At 44.6% G+C, this 22,664-nt stretch overlaps 9 protein-coding genes and 2 non-coding genes across 11 annotated transcripts; 5 read left to right on the forward strand and 6 right to left on the reverse strand.

Annotated features, from left to right (window-relative positions):
- Positions 1 to 154: 154 nt before the first annotated feature.
- Positions 155 to 652, reverse strand: PUMCH_004709 (uncharacterized protein; the record flags this gene model as incomplete). The annotated part of the gene is made up of 1 exon (XM_063023636.1): positions 155 to 652. One exon carries the CDS (start codon positions 650 to 652, stop codon positions 155 to 157), a length of 498 nt encoding a protein of 165 aa, XP_062879706.1.
- Positions 653 to 817: 165 nt separating this feature from the next.
- On the reverse strand, positions 818 to 890 carry PUMCH_004710. Its single transcript has one exon. It is a non-coding gene; the product is annotated as a tRNA-Arg (tRNA).
- A 792-nt stretch (positions 891 to 1,682) lies between these two features.
- On the forward strand, positions 1,683 to 3,065 carry PUMCH_004711 (uncharacterized protein; the record flags this gene model as incomplete). The annotated part of the gene is made up of 1 exon (XM_063023637.1): positions 1,683 to 3,065. One exon carries the CDS (start codon positions 1,683 to 1,685, stop codon positions 3,063 to 3,065), a length of 1,383 nt encoding a protein of 460 aa, XP_062879707.1.
- A 22-nt stretch (positions 3,066 to 3,087) lies between these two features.
- On the reverse strand, positions 3,088 to 4,326 carry PUMCH_004712 (uncharacterized protein; the record flags this gene model as incomplete). Its single annotated transcript, XM_063023638.1, has 1 exon — positions 3,088 to 4,326. One exon carries the CDS (start codon positions 4,324 to 4,326, stop codon positions 3,088 to 3,090), a length of 1,239 nt encoding a protein of 412 aa, XP_062879708.1.
- Positions 4,327 to 4,733: 407 nt separating this feature from the next.
- On the reverse strand, positions 4,734 to 5,144 carry PUMCH_004713 (uncharacterized protein; the record flags this gene model as incomplete). The annotated part of the gene is made up of 1 exon (XM_063023639.1): positions 4,734 to 5,144. One exon carries the CDS (start codon positions 5,142 to 5,144, stop codon positions 4,734 to 4,736), a length of 411 nt encoding a protein of 136 aa, XP_062879709.1.
- A 736-nt stretch (positions 5,145 to 5,880) lies between these two features.
- On the forward strand, positions 5,881 to 5,952 carry PUMCH_004714. The gene has a single exon. It is a non-coding gene; the product is annotated as a tRNA-Glu (tRNA).
- A 64-nt stretch (positions 5,953 to 6,016) lies between these two features.
- On the reverse strand, positions 6,017 to 7,564 carry PUMCH_004715 (uncharacterized protein; the record flags this gene model as incomplete). Its single annotated transcript, XM_063023640.1, has 1 exon — positions 6,017 to 7,564. One exon carries the CDS (start codon positions 7,562 to 7,564, stop codon positions 6,017 to 6,019), a length of 1,548 nt encoding a protein of 515 aa, XP_062879710.1.
- A 2,492-nt stretch (positions 7,565 to 10,056) lies between these two features.
- PUMCH_004716 (uncharacterized protein) lies at positions 10,057 to 12,303 on the forward strand (the record flags this gene model as incomplete). Its single annotated transcript, XM_063023641.1, has 1 exon — positions 10,057 to 12,303. One exon carries the CDS (start codon positions 10,057 to 10,059, stop codon positions 12,301 to 12,303), a length of 2,247 nt encoding a protein of 748 aa, XP_062879711.1.
- A 441-nt stretch (positions 12,304 to 12,744) lies between these two features.
- On the forward strand, positions 12,745 to 14,466 carry PUMCH_004717 (uncharacterized protein; the record flags this gene model as incomplete). The annotated part of the gene is made up of 1 exon (XM_063023642.1): positions 12,745 to 14,466. One exon carries the CDS (start codon positions 12,745 to 12,747, stop codon positions 14,464 to 14,466), a length of 1,722 nt encoding a protein of 573 aa, XP_062879712.1.
- Positions 14,467 to 15,041: 575 nt separating this feature from the next.
- Positions 15,042 to 19,460, forward strand: PUMCH_004718 (uncharacterized protein; the record flags this gene model as incomplete). Its single annotated transcript, XM_063023643.1, has 1 exon — positions 15,042 to 19,460. The coding sequence occupies one exon, from the start codon at positions 15,042 to 15,044 to the stop codon at positions 19,458 to 19,460; it is 4,419 nt and encodes a 1,472-aa protein (XP_062879713.1).
- Positions 19,461 to 19,559: 99 nt separating this feature from the next.
- On the reverse strand, positions 19,560 to 21,926 carry PUMCH_004719 (uncharacterized protein; the record flags this gene model as incomplete). Its single annotated transcript, XM_063023644.1, has 1 exon — positions 19,560 to 21,926. The coding sequence occupies one exon, from the start codon at positions 21,924 to 21,926 to the stop codon at positions 19,560 to 19,562; it is 2,367 nt and encodes a 788-aa protein (XP_062879714.1).
- Positions 21,927 to 22,664: the final 738 nt, after the last annotated feature.

The following is a 22,664-nucleotide window of genomic DNA, read 5'->3' on the forward strand; positions in this document are numbered from 1 at the left end:
TCAAAATAGAAGATAAATTACGTCCAGGACGCTACATGGATACTTACTATCACATGACTTTCCTGAGTACTGTCATAACATACATGTTCATTGGGACTAGCTTCTACTTACAATTGGTGCGTGCCCCATCTCAATCACACATCCCCGAACCTCATCAAGCACCCCATATTCTGGAAATGAGCTCGAAAAGTCCGTTCTCGTTGGTCTCTATGAGATAGATACCATACATCGACACAAACGATCCCAACGACAACAATTTGCAGGCTGCGCGATGCCAGAATCCATACACTCGCTCAGGAATGTAATCAATGATGCATGACTTGAAACCTGAATGCACATGGAAAAGAAGCGTCAAGCAAAATGCGGCATCCAAGTATGGGAACTCCACACCATAAACGAATGGCACTGCTGTCATGGGTAGAAGGCCCAAGGCAATCATACGCTCGTATGTCCAGTGGTAATTACTTTCATATGGGCTAACCAATGGGATTCTATATGCTTCATTCACGTTTCCAACCACATGTCCTGGAGGTTGTTCGATCTTCTTGAATTTGGACCAATCAGGTTTAAGCAGGAGTGGTCTATGAGCTACAAGGCCCAAGTTCTTGCCAAAAATGGGCAAACGACGGGAGTTTCTCATGATCGGAAGCATTTTGGTGGGGTAAATTTTCAGATGAGATATTGAGATATGATAAATAGATGAGTGTAAACACCTGTACACCAGCGAAATCAAAACCTAAAAGAAAAATAGTGTATTATGTAGGTTGTTAAAATGGAAGGAAGCGTGAAAAAAAATAAAACACGAGGAAAAAGATAGAACCCATGCCGGGACTCGAACCCGGAATCTTTTGATTAGAAGTCAAATGCGCTAACCATTACGCCACACAGGCTGATCTGACCATTAGAAAGTAGGTGTTTAATATGAAAAATAAATGTTAAGATGTAAATTGATCAATTATCTTTTTGATATTATGAAGCAGCGCAATGGATTTTTTTTTTACTCTGTCCACACACTTTTACAAGTATGCAGGTGACTGGTGCAAGTAAATCATGATACCTTTCCAACGTTTTCTGCGCTTCAGAAACTCTAATTCCCTGAAAATCCAAGAATCTCATACGAACGTACTTATCTTCTTCATGATGATCTTCATCCTTTGATCCCAATTTTGCTTCCTACCTTTCCTAATCTGACAACCGCCAAAGGTAAAGCATGAATTATGAGCCTACAAGTAATTGATTCAAAACAACTCTCCAACAGTTTTGTATAAACCGAATAACCTCAAATTGTACACATCAATCTCACAAATTATCGATGATTCCCTGCCTGGTTGCAAAATGGCTTTATCTCCCTGCAGACACCAACCCAGGTTTGTCTAAGATACAGGATACGACGGCTTCCAAAGAGACATAATTCAACCTCACTCCTTTCAATCCCAATAAAATTTTCTCAAAATAAAACGATTCTCTTCAATTAGTAATACGAAAGCATTGAAAAAATCAAGTCTCAATATAGTTCCAATAATAAATACCCCTTATCCTACCTTATTGTCAGTTACACCTTATCACGGACTGCAGCCACAGTTCCTATTCCGCACTGACTCAATCTCCACAATTTGCACTTCCTACTACATTTGTTCTTTGCAACTCCACCACCGCCAGCGCTTCCCATTTCCTAAAAAGGCATGGTCAGGAGCCCAATCCCACGTCTTTGTCGCCAGTCACTTCGCATCTCCACCAGAATGACTTCCTCCGTTCCAAAACCACTCTCTTCCAAAGCAGCAGACTTGCACAATCCCTACTTCCAGCAAAACCCCAACCAGAAGGATGTTTGGACCTTGGTCAATGAAACTGCGGCCAATGCCGTGGCAGAGTCGGGAAAGCCCGTGACCAATTTGGGCCAGGGATTCTTCTCTTTTAATCCTCCCGATTTTGCGACCAATGCAGTCACCCAGGCATTGCAAAAGCCTCAATTCAACCAGTATGCGCCTGCTAGAGGTAACCCAAATCTTTTGAGCAGTCTCTCGCGCTTTTACTCCGAAAGTTACGGTCGTGAGGTGGATACACTGCAGATTCAGATCACTACTGGTGCCAATGAGGGAATTTTCTCGGTGTTCTTTGCCTTCTTGGAGGCTGGTGACGAGGTCATAGTTTTTGAGCCCTACTTCGATCAGTACATCCCCAACATTGAGATGGCGGGCGGTGTAGTGCGTTATGTGGACATCCAGTGTCCTGAGAAGTTGAAGTCTGAGAACGTCACGGGTGAAGATTGGACTGTAGATTGGGAAGGTTTGGAAAATTCCATCTCTGACAAGACTAAAATCATCGTAGTAAACACTCCTCATAATCCAATTGGAAAGGTTTTCACTGAGGAAGAGCTCTTCCGTATCGGCCAGTTGTGTATCAAACACAACATCATTCTTTTGTCCGATGAGGTCTATGAAAACTTGTACTACTCTCAAGCGTTCCCTCGCCCGGCTGCTTTGCCTTCATTGCCCGAATTGGCATCGCGTACTTTGACAGTAGGTTCTGCCGGTAAGTCATTCGCTGCCACTGGTTGGAGAGTCGGATGGGTACAGGGACCTACAGATTTGATCAAATATGTGACTTCTGCGCACACCCGTATCTGTTTCTCTTCCCCTGCACCTTTGCAGCAAGCTGCTGCTGAGGCTTTTTCTATTGCCCACGAGAACAAGTATTTTGAGCTTACAAGAGAGCAATATCAGGCCAAGTATGAGATTTTCAACAAGGTATTTGACGACTTAGGACTTCCATACACGAGCGCGCAAGGTGGCTACTTCCTTTTGGTCAATTTGAGCAAACTTAAGATCCCAGAGGACTACGAATACCCGGCCGATATTCTCGGAAAGGGCACCAAGGACTACAAGTTGGTTTACTGGCTTATTAAGGAAATCGGAGTTGTTGGAATTCCACCCACAGAGTTCATTGCGCCTGAGAGAAGAATCAACAATCCGTTGGAGAACTGTGTTCGGTTCGCAGTGTGTAAGGACGATCTGTTGTTGGAGGATGCGGTCACAAAGTTGAGAAAGTTGAAGGACTATTTATAGATTATTATTTATTGTGCGCCTCTCAATTAATCAGGGCTCCACTTCCACGCACGTATTTCTTAAATATAAACTTAGACTCGCCAAAGTCATCATGACCCTCTTCGATCTCTTCCTGAGTAACTGTATAACCATTTGAAGCCATTAATTTCCATAGGGATGCTCGTTCCCTCTCGAAATTACGACGAATGGGCACCTGGAGCAACACTCTTGCCTCCTTGTCGTCGCTCAAAAACAAATTTATCATGTCCACGATCCATTGTGGATGCAATGACGAGTAGAGAGGATCAGAGAGGATGACAGTATTGTATTTCGGCAGATCGTGTTTCAGAAGGAAGGATGATGGATTCAGCCAGTCTAGTTCGTCTACCAAAGCATTATTGATTTCGTTCAACTCAACATTTTCTCGGAGATTGGGTACGATTTCGGCAAGATCTGTGAGGGCGGTTTCAAACCCTAAAATGCAAGACACCATTCCGACTAGGCCAGTGCCCAGGCCAAGTTCCAATACGGGCGCTTTTAGGTACGTATGTTGAGATGGCTTTGCGAGTCTAGAACCTAACAAAAAAGACGAGCCCCATGTCTTGAGGCCAAGATTATCAGAAGTCAACGAAGGCTCCTTTAAGGAGAGTGCTCTATCCAAGTGAGGGATCTCGATCTGTCGAAGGATTTCTGGCTGAGCAGTACGCCCACAGTTTTCAGCCAATCGAAGCGCTGCAAGATGATGGATTTCCTCTCTCTTCAGTTCCTCAATCCATTGTAGCTCAGACGCAATAACTTGAGTGAGCCAGCCATTATATTCAGACATATTTCCCTTCCGGAGTGTTTCTGCAAGAAATGATACGCTTGCAAGCAGTGAGCGGGTTTGAAAACGAGGGCAATAGCTCAGAAGCCATATCAACGCATCTTCTATCACCGCCACGACATCTTTTGTTTTGAATATCGTTTCTGGGTCTGTTTCTGGCTCCAGAGGTGAAAAGTTTAAAACACGATCTGGTGAGAAAAGACGAAGAAAAAGCGCCAAAACAGAGTAATCTGGTTTTCGCTGTAGAAGCGGAAGATCGTGGATATGGAGTGGCACCATACCATCATCTTGCATTTCGTCATTCTCTAGATTATCAGTTGAAATCGAATCTATTTGATCCTCTGTGCCATCATTGGAGTCAACCAATTGAACCGATTCATTGTTCACATCCAAGCTTTGAAAATCATCGTCACACTTGCGTTCAGGTGCGCTGAATAGCTCTAGAGGATCAAATGGCATTAACAATGGGAGATGAGATGTGGGGTATGTAATATGAATGTGGTGGGAACAGAGTATAAAAAGAGGATTAGGTAAATTCAAATTTGATTTAAGATAATTCGTTTGGAGATTGGCTTTTTACAATTCAAGGTAATATGGCTTGAAGATGTTGGTATCTTGTACTTGAACTGAACTATGTGATTTATACTCATGGAAACAATGATTCGCAACTGAATCATACCATAGTTTGTACCAATGAGATCAAAAATTGAAAGGATTTTTTAGATCTAGCTTCGTGCAGATATTTCCAGGTCGTTGTGTAATAATGAGCCAGACAGATAGGCAGGTCAACCCTGAAAAGAGCCGCTCTCGGAAAGCAAAAGGAAAGAAAATAGAAAGAAAAACCAGAATATTGAGTGTCCAGTGCTTTAGAAATCAGTCACACGTCCATTATATGACCAATCATTGTGTCTCAAGGGGTTCTGCTTAGGTCCGCCCACCTCACCAGTTTCCGGGTTCACGTCGCCCTCAAACTCCGGAATCGTCTTCAAATACTTTGCGTGTGTTCCAATATCCGTGGCAGTCACCACTGGAGCCGAGTCGGTGGGCTCCGATGCAAATCCATCGGTAGCAATCTGACGGTTATATTCATCAATGGCTGCCTGGGAGTTTGCGATTTTTTGGAGCGCCTCGAACTCCTCCTGATCTTTTTGAGGGAGTTTTGGAGGAGAAGGTGCGGTTTCTCCGAACTTACTGCTCATTGCTCTAAGAATTTGGGGAGAGTTTGTGTTAGCTCTTACAGAAAGCTTAGACAAATGAAAGCGGGATAAGGCGAACATGTCCAATTGATGTGATGTTGTTTTGGGTTCTCTAGTTTGTTCACTTGTGTTTGTTGTGAGAGTTTTGTCTGTTTAGCTGGTTTTGCTGAATGGAATTTTATAGATAGTAGTATAGTAGTATAAATACGAAGGAATGGATGGTGTATGGATCGGATCAGGTCAATGTGAAATATATTTCAGTAAACATTTGAGAGTTCGATATCCAAGTTCAAGACATTTTATCAGGATGAGTCAATGGATTTAAAATCGGAACTGTGTGGATGTTGCTGGCAGTTGTGGTTCATTCTTTTGTTCTGTGAAGAGGATGTATTTGCCCTGAAAAATGTACATACTTAGTGGGTGATTTAAGTATATCTTGATCTAAAGGTTCAAAACTAAATTCATACAATTATCTGAATATATACTTCGGTGTACGAGTTCGTGACAGTTCTTTGAGATATCGCCAGTAGACCTCGGTCCAAACTTCGTAGACGCAATCAAAACTTTACATGTATAGCAGATGTATGTGCGAATTGGTGAACAACAATGGAATTAATTGTCAACTTTGACAAGGTCTTTCATGACATTGCTTGATCTAGACTTAATTTATCTAAAAATTGTTCAAAGAAAGTGTGTCGGGATTCAGGGATACTAAACTGCAATGCTTTGTCCAACAGGGTAGCTCACGCCGATAAAATACGGCACTACCAGTAAATAGTCTGTCATAAACAACCGTCAGTTTTCAAAAGTACTTGTATCCGATATAGTGTAACGGCTATCACGGTTCGCTTTCACCGAGCAAACCCGGGTTCGACTCCCGGTATCGGAGCATTTTTTTTCGTAAGCTTTCAACTCATTTTTTTATTTTTTGAATCTATCAATTTATAGCCTATTTACTTTTCACCAAACCCTGCAGGTTTTGTCAGTCCAGAAGGAAGAAGTCCTAAAAACTTGTAAATCTTACCCATTCCCTTTTCATCTTTCGAGGTGAGACGAAGATACGACTCGTACAACAGCTCTTTGTTAGCCATCAGATTGGCGCTCTTAATGAGCTGGTCAAAACGGTGTCCGATTCCCATCTCGTGGAGCCAGTCCCCCTGTTCCGCAGGACCGTGTACATCGACTCTGTCTTTCGCTAGAAGTTTCAAGTTTGCGAAATCAACGTCGATCGACAAATCCACTTCTCCAGGTTTGAAAAATGGTGATACAAACTTGTGCTTGTAGATGCCACGAACAGAATTCAGTGGAATTTCGTCGGCCAAACCGTAGTCAATGATCAATGCGGCACCTTGCTTGTTCTCATTTGATTGGACCAATTTGACAATTTGAGACATGTAAAATTCGGCATCGGTACAAACCTCAATACGTGTGCCCACTGGAAGATCCTTGAATCTATCACTAATGCTTGGGATTGTAGAAGATGGTGTCTCTTTAAGAGAGGCAGTAAGGTGGAATTCCGTGTCCAACTCAGCAGGTGTTTCTGTAGGAACGGATTGCTCATCAGATGGAAGTTTTTGTTGAGTGTTGAGCACAGATGGCGAGTGCTCCACAAGAAGTTCTCTCCAGCCCTTATCAGTATTTACAAACGATTTGATTGGCAAAGCATCGAAAAACTCGTGGGCCAATATGTAATTGCACTCGTCAGTCTTCACATCAATGTCTTTTTCTGTATCAACCCATTTCACCTCGTAGCCCCATTTCGAAGTCGAAGTGTAGAAACCATTCGCATCCTTCTCGAGTTTATCGTCAGTGGAACATAGAGCAGCTTTTTGTTTTTCTCGGAGCACGGGTGATGCCTCAACTAAGACAATGCTACATTGAAGCTCTACGTTTCTTTGCGAGACAAATCTAGAGTAAACTCTCAACACATCAGCCATCAATGTGCCTTTACCAGGTCCCAATTCCACAAAGTTGATTTTCTGCGGTCTTCCTTGCGACTCCCACACTGTGTAGAGCCAAATCCCGATCATCTCACCGAATACAGACGAGATCTCTGGCGACGTGATAAAGTCTCCTGACAGACTATCGAGAGGGTCTCTGGTGGTATAATATCCAAACTTAGGATGTGTAAGACATTGCCTCATGTATGCAGAAAGCGAGATCGGACCAGTCGTCTTGATTGTCTCTTGAAAGAAGGTCAGAAGGTCAGTCACCTGCTTCCGGGGTTCTTTGGACGGAAATTGGGGAATTTTGCCTAAGTTTTCGCGCACATTGTGCGTGCCTTTGATTTCTTTCTCTAACTTTTGGTATTGTGTGGTCACGTAAGCCTTGGCTTCGTCATACTCTTTCTTGGTGAATTTACCATAGTAGAGGCCGTTTTCATGGATGAGATGGCTTTCGGGATTGGTATCCGGCGCTGAGTTTCCGCTTCTGGCATTAAGAGCTGGTTTGCACAGAAACAGGCGCCGAAGAGTGCCTGATTTGGCCAATTGCCGGAGCATTTTGTAGATTGTAGTTGTAGATGTACAGATAATGAGTATTTACATGGCTGCGAAAAATCTAAGTAGATGAAGGACAATTTAAAGTGACAAAGTTGCCAGATTTTTTTAGTGCTTTTTTGTAATTTCTTTTCTTGGGTGTTTTTGTGGTTTTTTGTTTTTTTTTGAAAATTGTATGTGCTTCATTCGTCTTCGCAATTTGTGTCTCTTTCGTTATTGGGTGACGTCGGGAGTGATAGGGCATAAGTATACAAGATAATACGCTGAAAGTGCTTAAATTCTTTAATATGATTTGATTTGTGCTCTGCTTGATTGGCTCACTAGAGCTGAAAGCATCTCAGATATCAAACTATCCTCAAGATTGAGAATGGGGGAAAATCACGGAAATGAGGGAAATCATTAGAATTTAAGCAGTTATGCCTAAGGTTTTGCAACTCAGAAGTATGCGGCTCCTGAGGATGTCTCAAAGTGTACTCATTATGCTTATACCATACAATAGATGATGCATTGTTGGGGCAAGATTAGTGAGTTGTGCTTGTGTTTCGTGATGGATCGATTAATACATGGACTTCTTTTTTGGACCACTTTCAAAAAAGCGCCATGATTGATTCGCCTTCGATCGTTTTTGATATTCCGTAACCATGATGATAATCCAGGATCGGCGAAAGTTACTGAGAATTCATTGATAACACAATGAAGCTAAATCTCTCAAAATCAACGCTCTCATTTGTCAATTGACTCTTGGGACCAGGCCAGCTACATGCTTGCTGTCCGTATCGTCGGAGTGGCATTGTCTTTTTATTGGTCTGGGCGAGAGATTCGCGAACTTCTAATGTCTCCTGATTCAGTGAAAGCGCCATTTCTAGCTTTTCGCTCCAGTTCCGCTTCTAGACTCTGTACAATATTGGTTGTGAAGAGACAACGATCAGCATCAAACAGGAGCCAAGTAGGCAAAAGATTGGTTTCAAGTTGTATAAATATTCATCAAATACGGCGCTCTTTGCCTATTCTGATAAAAGATTGACGAGGAATTTCGAGCGGTGAAGAATATTTCTAGTGGCAAGCTACAAGTACAGGCACTCAAAGTATTCAGATACTTAATAAAACAAATGCTTAAACTGATTTTCATCCTCACTTTTATGAGTATCCTCGTCGCAGCAATGCCAATAGTTCCGTTTACCAACGGAACGTACGTTCGAACCATTCGCTATACAAGGCCTCCAAATTACGAACCACCCAAATTTGAATATATCAAGCCACTCACTACTTGGGGAGGAGGCTATGTTAAAGCTCCAATCATGGGATGATACTTTTGGAAGTAACATGGTCGCTAGCCATTGACCTGACCATGATAAGAAGACAATGAGGTCAAGAGCTAGGTAGGATCAAAATCCTACAAAGCATTTTATATCGAATACACAAAGATTTGAACTGAAATTTGCAATTCTATAACCTATTTCAGAATGAGCATCAACAGAAACAAAATGAGGATACGAACTAAAAGTGTCTCCAGTGATTATTTTCTATGAAGCAGTTAAGCTACCGGTTGCGGCCATATCAAGTGGAAAATACTGTTTCCCGTCCGATCAACGTTAGTCAAGCCACTTAGAGCCACACTGAGTAATGCAGTGGGAGACCATGTGTGAAATTGTGGTGCTGCAATCTTTTTTTAATTTTTAGACAATTGAGCATTTCTATTGTTGTGTCAATTCTGAGATTCTGTTGGTGTGAAGTTCCAAGCAGAATCATACCTGAGGCAAACCAACTGAATCGAGTTGATTTCTTAGTCTTTGAACGTCTTTTAAATTTGGCATTGAAGAACATTTTCATTTTAAAACTATCAATGAATCTTTTTTGCGTTTGTTGTATCACGTCGATTGTTCACTTCATATCTGTTGTTCTCTAAACTGAAGAAGCTATCAGCATGTGAGACTTCTCGAATTTACATTGAAATTCAACTTTATCATTCTTCCTTACTCACTTCTTAAAAACATCTTACAATTTTTTATACCTTGGTTTTAGAATAGCAACACTTTCTACTAAACGTAATCAATAATTAACCATGTCACATTAAAATCTTCACGATTCCTAGTCAAATACTGCCATCATGCACTCTTAAACATTTACGAGGCTTAATTTCCTGACCAGATTCCCCCTTTGGGCTCGCCCTATACTTCTCACTCTAGCCCTCATTCAACCACAGGTGACACTTCAACACCTCAACACTCCCACAAGCACAAAATTCATTCCGAAAATATTGAAATCAATGATTTCATCAACTCATATCATTTTTTCAAATTGAATTAATTTTTATCCCCTACTTCTTCCTTGGACCCTGCAATGGCTTCTGTGAGGCTTCTGTGCCAGACCAACTACTAATTAATCGGATTAATACTCACCGATCTTCATATTGCTTGATCAATTCCTTCACAAACAAGAAGGAAAGGTCACAAGTAGGCACATCTGCAGGTTAGCTTCGCCGGAAAAAATATATAATGCCCTCCAATCCCCTCAACATCAAGACTCATTTGGATGTCTCTGAAGATGAGCAATTGAGTGTCGATAACGACGAACTCCACACGTTCACGGATTCTGATGAAGAGAATCTCTCGCGGCCATTCAGCACCGCGCATTTCTCGTCGCATGAGGACCGCTTCATTAAGGATCATGACTTGAAGGTGCGTGCGTTTGAAGCTTTGCAAGAACCACACAGTCCCACAAACTCGTTTTTGAAAAGAAGACAGCTGATCATCGAATTGCCCCACTCGACAAATGGACACCAAGTCACCGCTGAGCTGCCAAGGGTCAATGTCGCGAAAAAGGCACCGGCTGGTCTGGCCAGTGTGCTTACGGAGATGTATCCATCGCTGGAACTCATAGAGCTTTTTTGTAATGTAAAGAAGTGTTTGGATTTGCGTCACAAGTATTTGAAGTGGTCTTTGCAGGATGACGACGCACGGAACCCCAAGAACTCGCCCGAGTGGGTCATCTATCCTCCTCCTCCGAAGCCTACCTACAAGCTGAAAAATAGATTCAACCAATTGCCGGGAGCCACTGCTGATGAAGAGGAATTCGACTTTGCAAAGTGCCAAATCCCCAAGGCAAATGCCAACAACGAATTTGAGCTTCGCTTGAACTCTGACAGTGTCTACCAGGTGTACCACACGCCTACTGGGGCACCCATTGCCAAATGTCCTACCCTCGCCGACTTCTACACTGACTTGAACTCGATCTCTAAGATATCTCTGGACGGTCCTACTAAGTCCTTTGCTTTTAAGCGTTTGCAATTTCTTGAGACAAAGTATAATATGTATTCGCTACTCAATGAGTTTGAGGAGAATGCGCAATCGAAGAAAAATCCACATCGTGACTTCTACAACGTGAGAAAGGTCGACACTCACATTCACCACTCTGCTTGTATGAATCAGAAACATCTCTTGCGTTACATCAAATACAAATTGAAGACCTGTCCTGATGAACAGGTTATTTTCAGAGATGGGAAGCTACTTACACTAGCACAAGTGTTCGAATCTTTGAAGCTTACCGCATACGACTTGTCTATCGACACTTTGGACATGCATGCTCACACAGATACGTTCCACCGTTTCGACAAATTTAACTTGAAGTACAACCCCATCGGAGAGTCCAGATTGAGAGAGATTTTCTTAAAAACAGACAATTTTATCAATGGTCAGTACTTGGCAGAGATCACCAAACAGGTTTTCGAGGATCTCGAGAGTTCTAAATACCAGATGGTGGAGTTGAGAATTTCGATTTATGGCCGTTCTGAGGACGAATGGAGCAAGCTTGCGCTGTGGATCGTGGACAACAAGTTATTCAGTCACAATGTGAGATGGTTGATCCAGATTCCGAGATTGTACGATTTGTACAAGAAGAACGGAAATGTCGAGAACTTCCAGCAAATCTTGCACAACTTATTCAATCCACTTTACCAAGTTTCTTTGAATCCTCTGTCGGATCCTAAGCTTCATGTTTTCTTGCAAAGAGTGGTCGGCTTTGATTCCGTAGATGATGAATCCAAGCTGGACCGTCCTTTCAACTCCAGAAAATTCCCTACAGCTCAAGAGTGGGACCATCACCACAACCCGCCATACTCGTACTACTTGTACTACTTACATTCGAATTTGATCTCCCTCAACGTCTTGCGTAGTCGCTTCGGATTTAACACCTTCGTGTTGCGTCCCCACTGTGGTGAAGCGGGAGATCCAGAGCATTTGATCGCAGCATTCTTGACATCTCACTCCATTTCACATGGTATTCTTTTGAGGAAGCTTCCGTTCATCCAATACCTCTACTACTTGGACCAGATCGGGTTAGCCATGTCTCCGTTATCCAACAATGCATTGTTCTTGACATACGACAAGAACCCATTCTTCAACTTCTTCAAGAAAGGTTTGAACGTCTCATTATCTACGGATGATCCTTTACAATTCTCCTACACCAAGGAGCCCTTGATTGAAGAGTATTCCGTGGCAGCTCAAATCTACAAGCTTTCAGGTGTGGATATGTGTGAGCTTGCGCGCAACTCTGTTTTGCAATCCGGCTGGGAGTATCAAATCAAGAAGCACTGGCTCGGCAAGAATTTCACGCACGAAGGAATTGACGGGAATGAGATCGAGAAATCGAATGTTCCGGATATTAGAGTCAATTACCGTTCTGAGACGTTGAAGAATGAGTTGGAATTGATTGAGCACTACTCTACGCTTCACCACAAGAAATAGATGAAATTCGTAGCAATTTCGCCCTAAGAAATCATGGAAGTGGATAATTGGGCCATGCTCCAAAACTTTATTCGAGAAAAATCTTCATTTGCGGACTGATATGGTCCAATGCACTTGAATGCCTCAATGTAGAGCCACTTAGTCTGTCTATATAGAGATCTAAACTACACAACTATAGCATAACGAAGAGTATTCCAAATCCAAATCCAAAAAAAATAATCGAATAATTAGAAATTTCACAACCATTAGTATACAATTTTTCTGAAAACGAAATGCTTTCCCTCCTCCAGAAATCGACATCCACTTCCACACCTCTTCTTATCGTGATCTGACCTGTACCTCAGTGATATATGCGCTTAGACGTCTTGATCCCGAGTACTTTTATGTACTCATATACAAGGAGCACAATCTGCTCTCAATGTGAATTTTTTCTTAATTATCATGACTAGTTCGACCACAATTAAGCTTGTGGAGCCTCGCATCCCCAAAGAAACGCTTCCTGCTGTTCTCACGATCGCAGGTTCTGACAGTTCTGGAGGAGCCGGAATTGAAGCAGACGTCAAAACCATTTCGGCCCACAAAGTGTATGCCTTGACTTGTATCACGGCATTGACCGCCCAGAACACCTTGGGTGTGACTGGCGTGGTCGAGACACCCAAGGAACATATTGAGAAGATCTTGAAACAGGACCTTGACGATTTTGTAGAAGGCTACGGCTCGGATTTTCCATTGAAGGTGGTCAAGACGGGAATGCTCTCTCAGGGCGCTGCGGAGGTTTTGGCTGAAAAGGTAGGGTACTTGCAGGAGAAGAAGGTGAAGTTGGTTTTGGACCCTGTGATGGTTGCAACGTCAGGAACGCATCTTACGGACAACAAAGTCATTGACCTTTGCATCCAGAAGATTCTTCCGACAGCGTTTTTGTGTACCCCTAATTTTGTGGAGGCCGAGTACTTGTGGAAGGCCGCGGGTGGTTCTCCTCCAGCGGTGACCACCATCGATGAGTTCAAGGAATTTGTAGTTCTGCTCCAGAAGAAACTTGGATGCGAAAACCTCTTGGTAAAGGGCGGCCACATCCCATGGACCAATGGCAAGAGACACGAAGGTCCGCTTCCTGGCTCGCCAGACTTAGACTTGCAAATTGTAGATGTATTGTATCAAAGCAAGGAAGATAGACTCACCACGTTTTCTTCCTCTTTCATCACCAGCAATAACTCGCACGGAACAGGTTGTACACTTGCCAGTGCTATTGCTGCCAACACCGCCAACGGCATCCCGCTCGAGCGCGCTGTTGCGCTTTCCATCCATTACATTCACAAGGGTATGTCTAGTGTGAAGGGAAAACTTGGCCACGGAAATGGCTCTTTGAATCATACGGTGGCTGTTGACCGTAGCATCCGTGAAGTCATCCAAGGCGAAGACTTGAGAGCCCGCGTTAAGGGCGAGCATGGCTCTTTTTTCAATTTCCTTAAAACACACGAGATTGTGAGAGACAGCTGGAAGAAGTATACCGAGCATCCATTCTTGGCTCTCCTTGCCACCAACCAGCTTCCTTTTGACGACTTCTTGTTCTATTTGAAGCAGGACTTCTACTATTTGGTCAATTATGCTCGGATGCATGGTGTAGCTATTTCCGTGGCACCGAATTGTGAACAAATCGAGGCTCAATCTCAAATCGTGACCAGCATTATGACCGAAATCGAAAGACACAAAACAAAGCTTCTCACCGTATACAACATCGACTACAACAGCGTGGATCTTGACGAAGAGCTTCAGCCAGCGCCAGCATGTATGGCTTATTGTGACTACTTGTTGAAAGCGGGCAAGATGGAAGACTTCTTGGGAATCAAGACTGCGCTTGCTCCTTGCTTGCATGGGTATGCCGAGGCCGGTGCTTATGGCCAAAAGATTAGAGACACATTTGACGGGTCTTTGGGCGTTCTTGCGACGCAAGAGCAAAGCGACATCTATACCTCGTGGCTCGAGGACTATTCATCTGAATGGTATCTTGAGGCGCACCAGAATGGAATCAATGCGTTGGACCTGCTTTTGGAGGACAATCAATTGAGTGAAGAGAGACTTTTGGAGCTTTGTCAAATGTTCCGAGATGTGACTGATTTGGAGGTTGGATTCTGGGACGAGGTTGTCAACAGAATCAAGAAGTAGTAGAATGGAAGCTGATGTACAAGCATGTGGTTCATGATCACCAACAAAAATGAATACTTTGAATTTCTATCAGTCCATCAGTATGAGTAGAGCTTAGTGACCAGCGCCAAGAGACGTGCTGCGAGAAATAGGCCAAGCGCAGAAAATCAGTGTCACAAAACCTTTAAGTATTAATTATCCTATTTTTATGAAAAGCGGTTCGCTACAGATCTGTAGTGAATGAACGTTCACCCACATAGTTCGATAATGAACTAGCCATACAAGAAGCTAAGATCCTTGAAAATTGCTCAAACAAAATATATATACATATAAACTTGATAACACTCATATTCAAACCCATTGAATAGAAAATATCAAATATCAAAAAAAAATATACCTTCATCTTTTCCAGTTCCCGAATCTTATCTCCTAAGTGAGTCCCCTACCAAATACCCAGGACTGTATGCCACACTCTCGCTGGAAATCTGAATAGAATACCACCCTTTCTTCTCCGCAACCCACCCTCCATCCAAAAAAGCAATTCCACAGAAAAGGTATAAATACCCCCTCGCTCCCCCTCCCGCCCACCTCAGAAAATGTACAACCCCTACTTTTCCTCCGGCGATCTGGGCAACTATGGGTACCAACAGCCGCAGCAGAATCAACAGCTGTATGGCCAGAACTACACGCTTCCACCCCAGGGAACCGGCTACTATGGCCAGCAGCAGCCGCAATTCGGCATGCAGCAGCAGCCAGGCTTGTTCCAGGGCCAGCAGACCGGATTCCAGCCCCAATTGCAGCCCCAATTGCAACCGCAGACGTCGTTCCAGGCCCAGCCCACCGGCTATGGCGCCCAGACGTTCCAGCCGCAGCAGACGGGGTTTGGCGGTGCTCCGCAGTATGCCGCTGCGCCGCAGCCGCAGCTCCAGCAGCAGAAGACGGGCTTTCTGTCGGCGTTGGCTCTGGTCAGCCAGAACCAGGAATTGAAGATCCCCAACATGCGCTTGTCGTTCATCACCGCTGCGGATCAGTCCAAGTTTGAGAACTTGTTCCGCACAGCGGTGCCTGTTGGCGAAAACGCCATCTCGGGCGATGCCGCGCGTGACATCTTGTTGCGGTCGGGCTTGGCGCCAGTCACTTTGGCGGAGATTTGGGCCCTCTCCGACACAAACAAGCTGGGGCTGCTCTTGTTCCCCGAGTTTGCCCTTGCCTTAAGCATGTGCAATTCTGCCTTGAAGGGCGATGCGGTGCCGCGCGTGCTTCCCGAGAAGTGGCTGAACGAGGTGCAAAGCTTTGTCGATGCGATCTCCTTTGCGGTGCCTGAGGATCCGTCCAAGGTCCTCGAGAACACCCCGTTTTCTACTCTCAACCAGCAGAAGTCCAGCACCACCGACGACTTTCTTAGTGCCATCGCACCCCCCTCGACTCTGTTCACTGCTCAGCCCACTGGATCTTTCCAGGGCTCTGCTTTGCTCCAACAGAGAACTGGTGGAGGCTCGTTGATTCCATTGCAACCCCAACAAACAGCGGGTTTCGTGCCTGCCCTGGGTCCTTTGCAATCCCAACGCACGGGCCCATTAGCTGCACAAGGCACTGGCTACAACTTCCTGGCTCCTTTGGCCGCCCAACGAACTGGACTGTTGCCTCCAACCACGTTCCAGGCCCAACCAACCGGCGGCTTTCAGCAGCAACCGACAGGAGGGTTCCAGGCACAGCCACAGCCCCCAACCACTTTCCAAGCTCAACCAACTGGTGGCTTTCAGCCTCAAGCCACAGGGCAATCGCAAATGCCGGGGTCATATTTCCCATCTCAGCAGCCCTTGCAGCAACAGCTGACCGGTTTCCAACAACAGCAACAAACGGGAATGATGCAACCCCAAAGGACCGGCCCGGGTTCTATGGCACCATTGCAAGCGCAACCTACTGGAAAGCCGGGAGAATGGGGTTTTGTTTCAATGCCAACAGGCGGTCTCCCTGGTTTGAACGCCATGCAACAACATTTCTTGCCTTCTTCTCAACTCTCCAGTAACAATTTGCAAAACCAAATGGGCGGCACTCTTAAGGACAACGTTGGCTGGGCTATCACCAAACAGGAGAAGCTGATCTATGATGGTATATTCAATGCGTGGGATTCGAACCGTAAAGGCTTCATTGATGGTGATGTTGCTATCTCCATTTTTGGCAAGTCTGGTTTGTCTCGGCCTGATCTTGAGACTGTTTGGAACCTTTGTGACTCCAGTAACAGGGGTAAGTTGAACAAAGATGAGTTTGCTGTCGCAATGCATCTTGTTTACCGCCGGTTGAATGGGCTCGAACTTCCGTTACGCCTCCCTCCTGAATTGGTGCCACCATCGTCAAAGTTGCTCCAAGACTCGGTTGATTCTTTAAAGAACGATTTGAAGGGCGGTACTGCATCAAGAAAGAATTCGTCTGCTTCCATTACGGCTGCCTCTCGTTTCAAAAATGATGATGACGATATCTCGTATGTTTCATCTTCTAGATACAAAAGCAAGCGCTCTGGTGATTCCGAGAATACTAGTAGTGTTCCTAACTCAAATTCCAATGATCTTAAAATTCAGGATTTGAAAAAATTGATCCGTGAGAAGAAAATATTGTTGGACGCCGTCAATCTGGAAGACCAGCACGAAGCAATTGAAAGACGTAAAAACGAGGAGGCCAGCACTCGTGAAATCGAGAACTTGAAATACAGAATCAAAGATGTGCAACTCCAACTCACAAAGTTGGGTGCCGGACATTCAGACCAGGAGAAATCCTCAATGTTGCAGACTTTAGAACATTACACGAAGGATACTGTTCCTCAGTTGATCTCTCGCATTTCAAAGGTGAATGCTGAAATCGCAGATGTCAAGATCAAACTCTGTGAAGCTCAAATTAAACAAAAACACCCATCTTGGTCGCCACAAGAGACTGAAGAGTCGATTGTTGGCACTGGGCCAAATGGCCAAGTCACCGATACCGATCGTCGTAGATTCAAGTCGAAACAAATGATGAAACAACGTATGGCTGCCTTGACTGGCAAAACCTTCTCCAATGGTGGCGAGAATTCCGAGGCAACAAACATCTGGAAGCTGGAGGTTGAGAAAATTAAGGCTGAATCGGAGAATCAATCTCTTATGGTTCAGGATGTCCTGGCCAGCATACAGGAATTAGAAGATGGAGCCCTTGTTCCTTTAAGCGTCTCTGTCAAGAGTGAAACCAGTTCTCGCAAATGGGAGCAAGGAGAAGGCATTTCTGATTCAGTTCGTCTTTTTGTCAATGAGCTCAATGCCTTTGCAAGACTGCAGCAACCGCAAGCGCAACCCTCGGTCAAGCCCAACGTAAACTCGGTTTCTCCTGCTCCGGTTGAAGCTCAGCATAGTGCTCCTCAAGCAGCAGTTCCTCAGGAGAAACCAAAATTTTCAACTCCAGACGAGAAATCGGCATACGTCAAGGCAAATGCAGGCAAGCGTATGCAAGAGCGCTTGGCCAGATTGAAGGCATCCAGAACAAAGTCCTCTACAAACACCCCAACTGTAAGCGAGGCAGTTCCAGTAGCCGAGACTCCAGTTGTGAATGAAAAAGCTCCCGAAGAAGTTGTGGCTCAACAGCCTGTCTCTCAACAGCCTGTCTCTCAACCCCCTGTTGCGGAGGCAAAAGCTGAGAAAGACGACGAGCTGGAGGATGAAGAGTACGCCGCATTGTTGAAACAGAAGAAGGAAATGGAAGAAAGGAAAAAGGAAAGAGAGCTTAAGCGAAGCCGCGATAAGGAAGCTCGCTTGGAAAAGCTTAGGAAAGAGATGGAAGCTTTAAAAGCCAGCGAGAATAACGATGATGACTGGAGTGATGATGACCTCAAAGCCTTGAACGCAGGAGCTGTTTCACTGAACAACCCTCATGCAAGCAAGCCTCCTGTAACAACCTCTGCACCCGTAAAAGATGTAGCTGTTGAGAGCAGTTCGCCTGTTGTTAACCTGACTCCCGCTACTCTGGGCCAGACGGCTGAGTTATCGAAGCCAGAACTGGCTTCCCCAGCTGTTCCACAAACCAATGGAGGCAACCACGACAACAATCCATTCGCAAAGATAGGCGCGAACAATGGAACTCACAAGAACTCTAACCCATTCTTCAAACCAACCAACACTGGCAACTCTGCAGTAGACTCGAAAAAGTTGGAAAATCAGAGGGCTGCTCAAAGAGGACTAGGTCTGTCTGATTGGAGCGATGATGAGGAAAAGTCATCTGATGATGAAGCTCCTAACAGAGCTGGAGCCGCTAAATTGGCTAGTTTGTTGTTTGGAGGCATGCCACAACCAATCTCTAGGAATCCAACTGGCAATCCCAGTGGGATCAATTCGAGAACAGGTTCTTCTCTGACCTTTGCTCCAGCGGAGCAAGTAGAACTGCCTCAAGTGCCACAGACAAAGTCTCAGGAAGTTGAGCAGCCTTCCTTGCCCCAAGCTACTCCAGAGTCTTCGACTTCCGTGGCTGTGCCACCTGTACCTTCAGGTATGCCTCCTTTGCCAGACACCATGCCTCCAATCCCTCAAGGAAATCCATCCGTGCAACCCTCTGTAGGCAATGAATCTGACTCCGAAGATGAATTTGCTACGCCTCCGCCATCCAATCCAGTTGCAACTGCAACTGAGCATATTCCAGGTCCTCCTCCTCTTCCAGTAAGCTCAGTTCCACCACCAATCCCAACAGGCTCGGCTCCTCTTCCACCTCCCCTTCCAACAGAGGCACCACCTCTCCCAAACTTTGCTCCTCCACCACCAGTTGCACCCCCAGCCCCGCCAGCACTTCCTTCTGGTGCTCCACCACCACCAGGCCCACCACCACCGGGCCCACCACCACCACCGACTGGAATCGCGGCTGGAACGCCTAGTGCACCTCTGGGAGGTATGCCAAACTTAGGTGCCCTTTTGGGTCAAATTCAGGGCGGAAAATCTTTGAAAAAAGTCAGTGACACTGAAAAGCATGTATCTGATTCGGCTGTTGTTGGACGTGTCTTGTGATAGAATCATAACTAAACAAACAAATATACAAACACTCTTAGATTTCTACGTATGAACTTTCGTTACTCGTGAATTATTTGCTATATACAAGATTTGGTATCAGACACCTTTGTTGGCCTCTTCTTCGGTGTGATTAGGTTGAATGTACAATTGATTTTCCTTGACAGAAACATTGACAGTTTCTCCTTCTTTGACCTGGCCCTTGATCATAAGCATGGCCAATGGGTTGAGAACAAGTTTCTGCAAAGCTCTGTTGAGTGGACGAGCGCCATAAACTGGGTCGTATCCTTTGTCAGCTAAGAAGTCTTTGCTTTCATCTGACAAGAGGAGAGTGATTCTTTTGTCCTCCAAACGATCTTGAATTTCGCGGAGACGGATGTCCAAAATATTTCTAAGAGAGATCTTAGAAAGTCTATTGAACACCAAGACTTCGTCCAATCTGTTCAAGAATTCAGGAGGATAGTAACCACGTAAGTTTTCCAACACCAGATCCTTCACAGAATCCTTGATCTTGCCATCATCTGATGCCTCTTTGTCTGCAAGCAAGATTTCCTGTCCAATATTTGATGTCATCACGATAATGGTGTTGCGGAAATCGATGTGTTTGCCATGGGAGTCAGTCAAAGAACCTTCATCGAGGACTTGAAGAAGAAGCTTTGATACATCAGGATGAGCCTTTTCAAATTCATCGAAAAGAACAAGAGAGTAAGGCTTTCTTCTGACTGCCTCTGTCAATTCTCCACTATCTTCATATCCAACATAGCCCGGAGGAGAACCAATCAAACGGGATACAGTGTGCTTCTCCTGGAACTCTGACATGTCAAAACGAATGACAGAGGACTTGTCGTTGAATAGAAACTCGGCAAGTTGCTTTGTGAGCTCAGTTTTACCTGTTCCAGTAGGACCCAAAAACATGAACGAAGCAATTGGGCGCTTATCGCTTGTGAGGCCAGCTCTTTGCAATCTGACAGCATCTGAAACTGCGTGGATGGCTTCATCTTGACCAACAACGTGCTGCTTGAGAATTACCTCCATGTCAAGCAATTTATCCTTTTCACCCTTCATCAAATTGTTGAGAGGAATACCAGTCATTTTCGAAATGACAGCTGCAATGTCGTCTGAGGTGACATTGTCGTGCAAAAGATTGGTGGACTTGATACCATCCTCCGAACTGACCAATTCTTTAGCTTGCTGTTCCAAGAGTGGGATAGAAGAATATTGCAATTCAGATGCTTTAGCGTAGTCACCAGTTCTTTGAGCTTGCTCCAAGTCAAATTTCGCTTGCTCCAAGTCGGCCGTTGCTTTTTTAATGGTCTCAATGGCCTCGCGCTCAGCATCCCACTGATCGGTCAACTCCTTCAATTCCTTTTCTGTGACCTCCAACTCATTCTCTAACTTCTTTTTGCGGTCCACGGACAAAGAGTCCTCTTCCTTGCGGAGGGATTCCAACTCGATCTGAATTGTCATTACTCTCCTGTCCAAATGTGCAATTGCATCTGGTTTGGACTCATGTTGCAACCTTAAAGTCGAGCAAGCCTCATCGACTAAGTCGATGGCCTTGTCGGGCAAGAACCTGTCAGTGATGTACCTGTTGGAATACAAAGCTGCGCTGACCAATGCACCATCAGTAACACGGACACCATGATGGACTTCGTACTTCTCCTTCAAGCCTCTCAAAATCGAGATGGTGTCCTCAACAGTGGGCTCGTTGACAGTGACGGGAGAGAAACGTCTTGCCAAGGCAGCGTCTTTCTCCACATACTTTCTATACTCTTCGATCGTAGTAGCTCCACACAAAGAAAGCTTTCCACGTGCAAGCGCAGGTTTGAGCAAGTTGGAAGCGTCAATTGAGCCTTCGGCTTTACCCAAGCCCATGAGCAAATGGAGTTCATCTACAAAGAGAATGACCGAACCCTTCTTCTCTTCGACCTCGGTCAAGATCTTTTTGAGCTTTTCTTCGAAGTCACCGCGGAATTTGGAGCCGGAAATGATTCCCGCCAAGTCTAGCGTGATGATCTGCTTCTCCTTCATAGACTCCGGAACCTCGCCCTTGAGGATTCTCTGTGCCAACCCCTCCATGATGGCAGTTTTACCCGTACCAGCATTACCTATGAGCACGGGGTTGTTTTTAGTTCTACGCGATAAAATCTGGATCGTTCTTCTGATTTCTTCATCTCTTCCGATGACCGGATCTAGCTTTCCTTCCTTGGCGAGAGCCGTCAAATCCTGGCCATACTTCTCGAGTGCAGGAACATTATCGTCGTCATTCTGTTTCATTTGAAGAAACCGGGGAGAACTGGAGTGGAATTGACGCATGGGGACTGTTGTGGCGGCTTTGATAGGAAATTTCAGATGCGCCATATTCGAAACCACAAATCCTTTGGCCAAATTGAGAGCAGGCGATTTGAGCGCTGCAAGGCGGTTTGCACGTGCGGCCATGTTCAATGCGGATCTATTTCGCAACATTGGTTTGAAATAAATAGAGTGTGTATTGGTGAAATGGGGTGTCGGAATGAGCGATAAGGTGGTCCTTATATATTGGGGGGGGAGTATGTAGGTACTATCACCACGTGACCGGAATCTGCTAGAAGGCTCTGGAAAGATTGGTCAGGGGACGTGGGAGAGGGGGTTCGAAATTCGAGAAGCGGGAAGTTTTTGCAATTGTACAAAAGAAATATTCTTTGTGTACTTATTTAGTTCTTTTCAAGTGGGTGTATTTGGGGTTCTGGTGGTGATGGTAGAAGTGGTATAGGGACCAGAGTGCTCAAAATTTAGAATTATGTTTTGAAATCATTTAAGTTATGATTTCGTTTTATTGAAATATTTAACAATGAATGTATGATCTTTTATTTCAAATAAATTACCGAATCTTTAATGGTCCAGCGACTGTACGTGACGGTTAACTAGAGTTCAACAAATCAAGATCCAATCTGTACCACAATTGAAAGTTCGTTGATTCAAACAATATCCTGAAAGAATTGTGATTGTCTGAAGCGTGGTAAATTAAAATTGAGGATTTTGAAATTTCGACATTGTTCCGATTTTGCTCATAGTATGTGAATCTGTAAATTTCAACAGACTTGGCTCCAAACTGAAACTCACAAAATTCGAGTTTGAAAAATAGTAAACGAGGCGGAAAAAATATTCATCAATAATAAAATAAACACCTCAGAATCTACTTCATCATGCCACCTGCCGCTATTG

The sequence above is a fragment of the Australozyma saopauloensis genome, chromosome 6, assembly GCF_035610405.1.
Source record: "Australozyma saopauloensis chromosome 6, complete sequence".
NCBI lineage: Eukaryota > Fungi > Ascomycota > Pichiomycetes > Serinales > Metschnikowiaceae > Australozyma > Australozyma saopauloensis.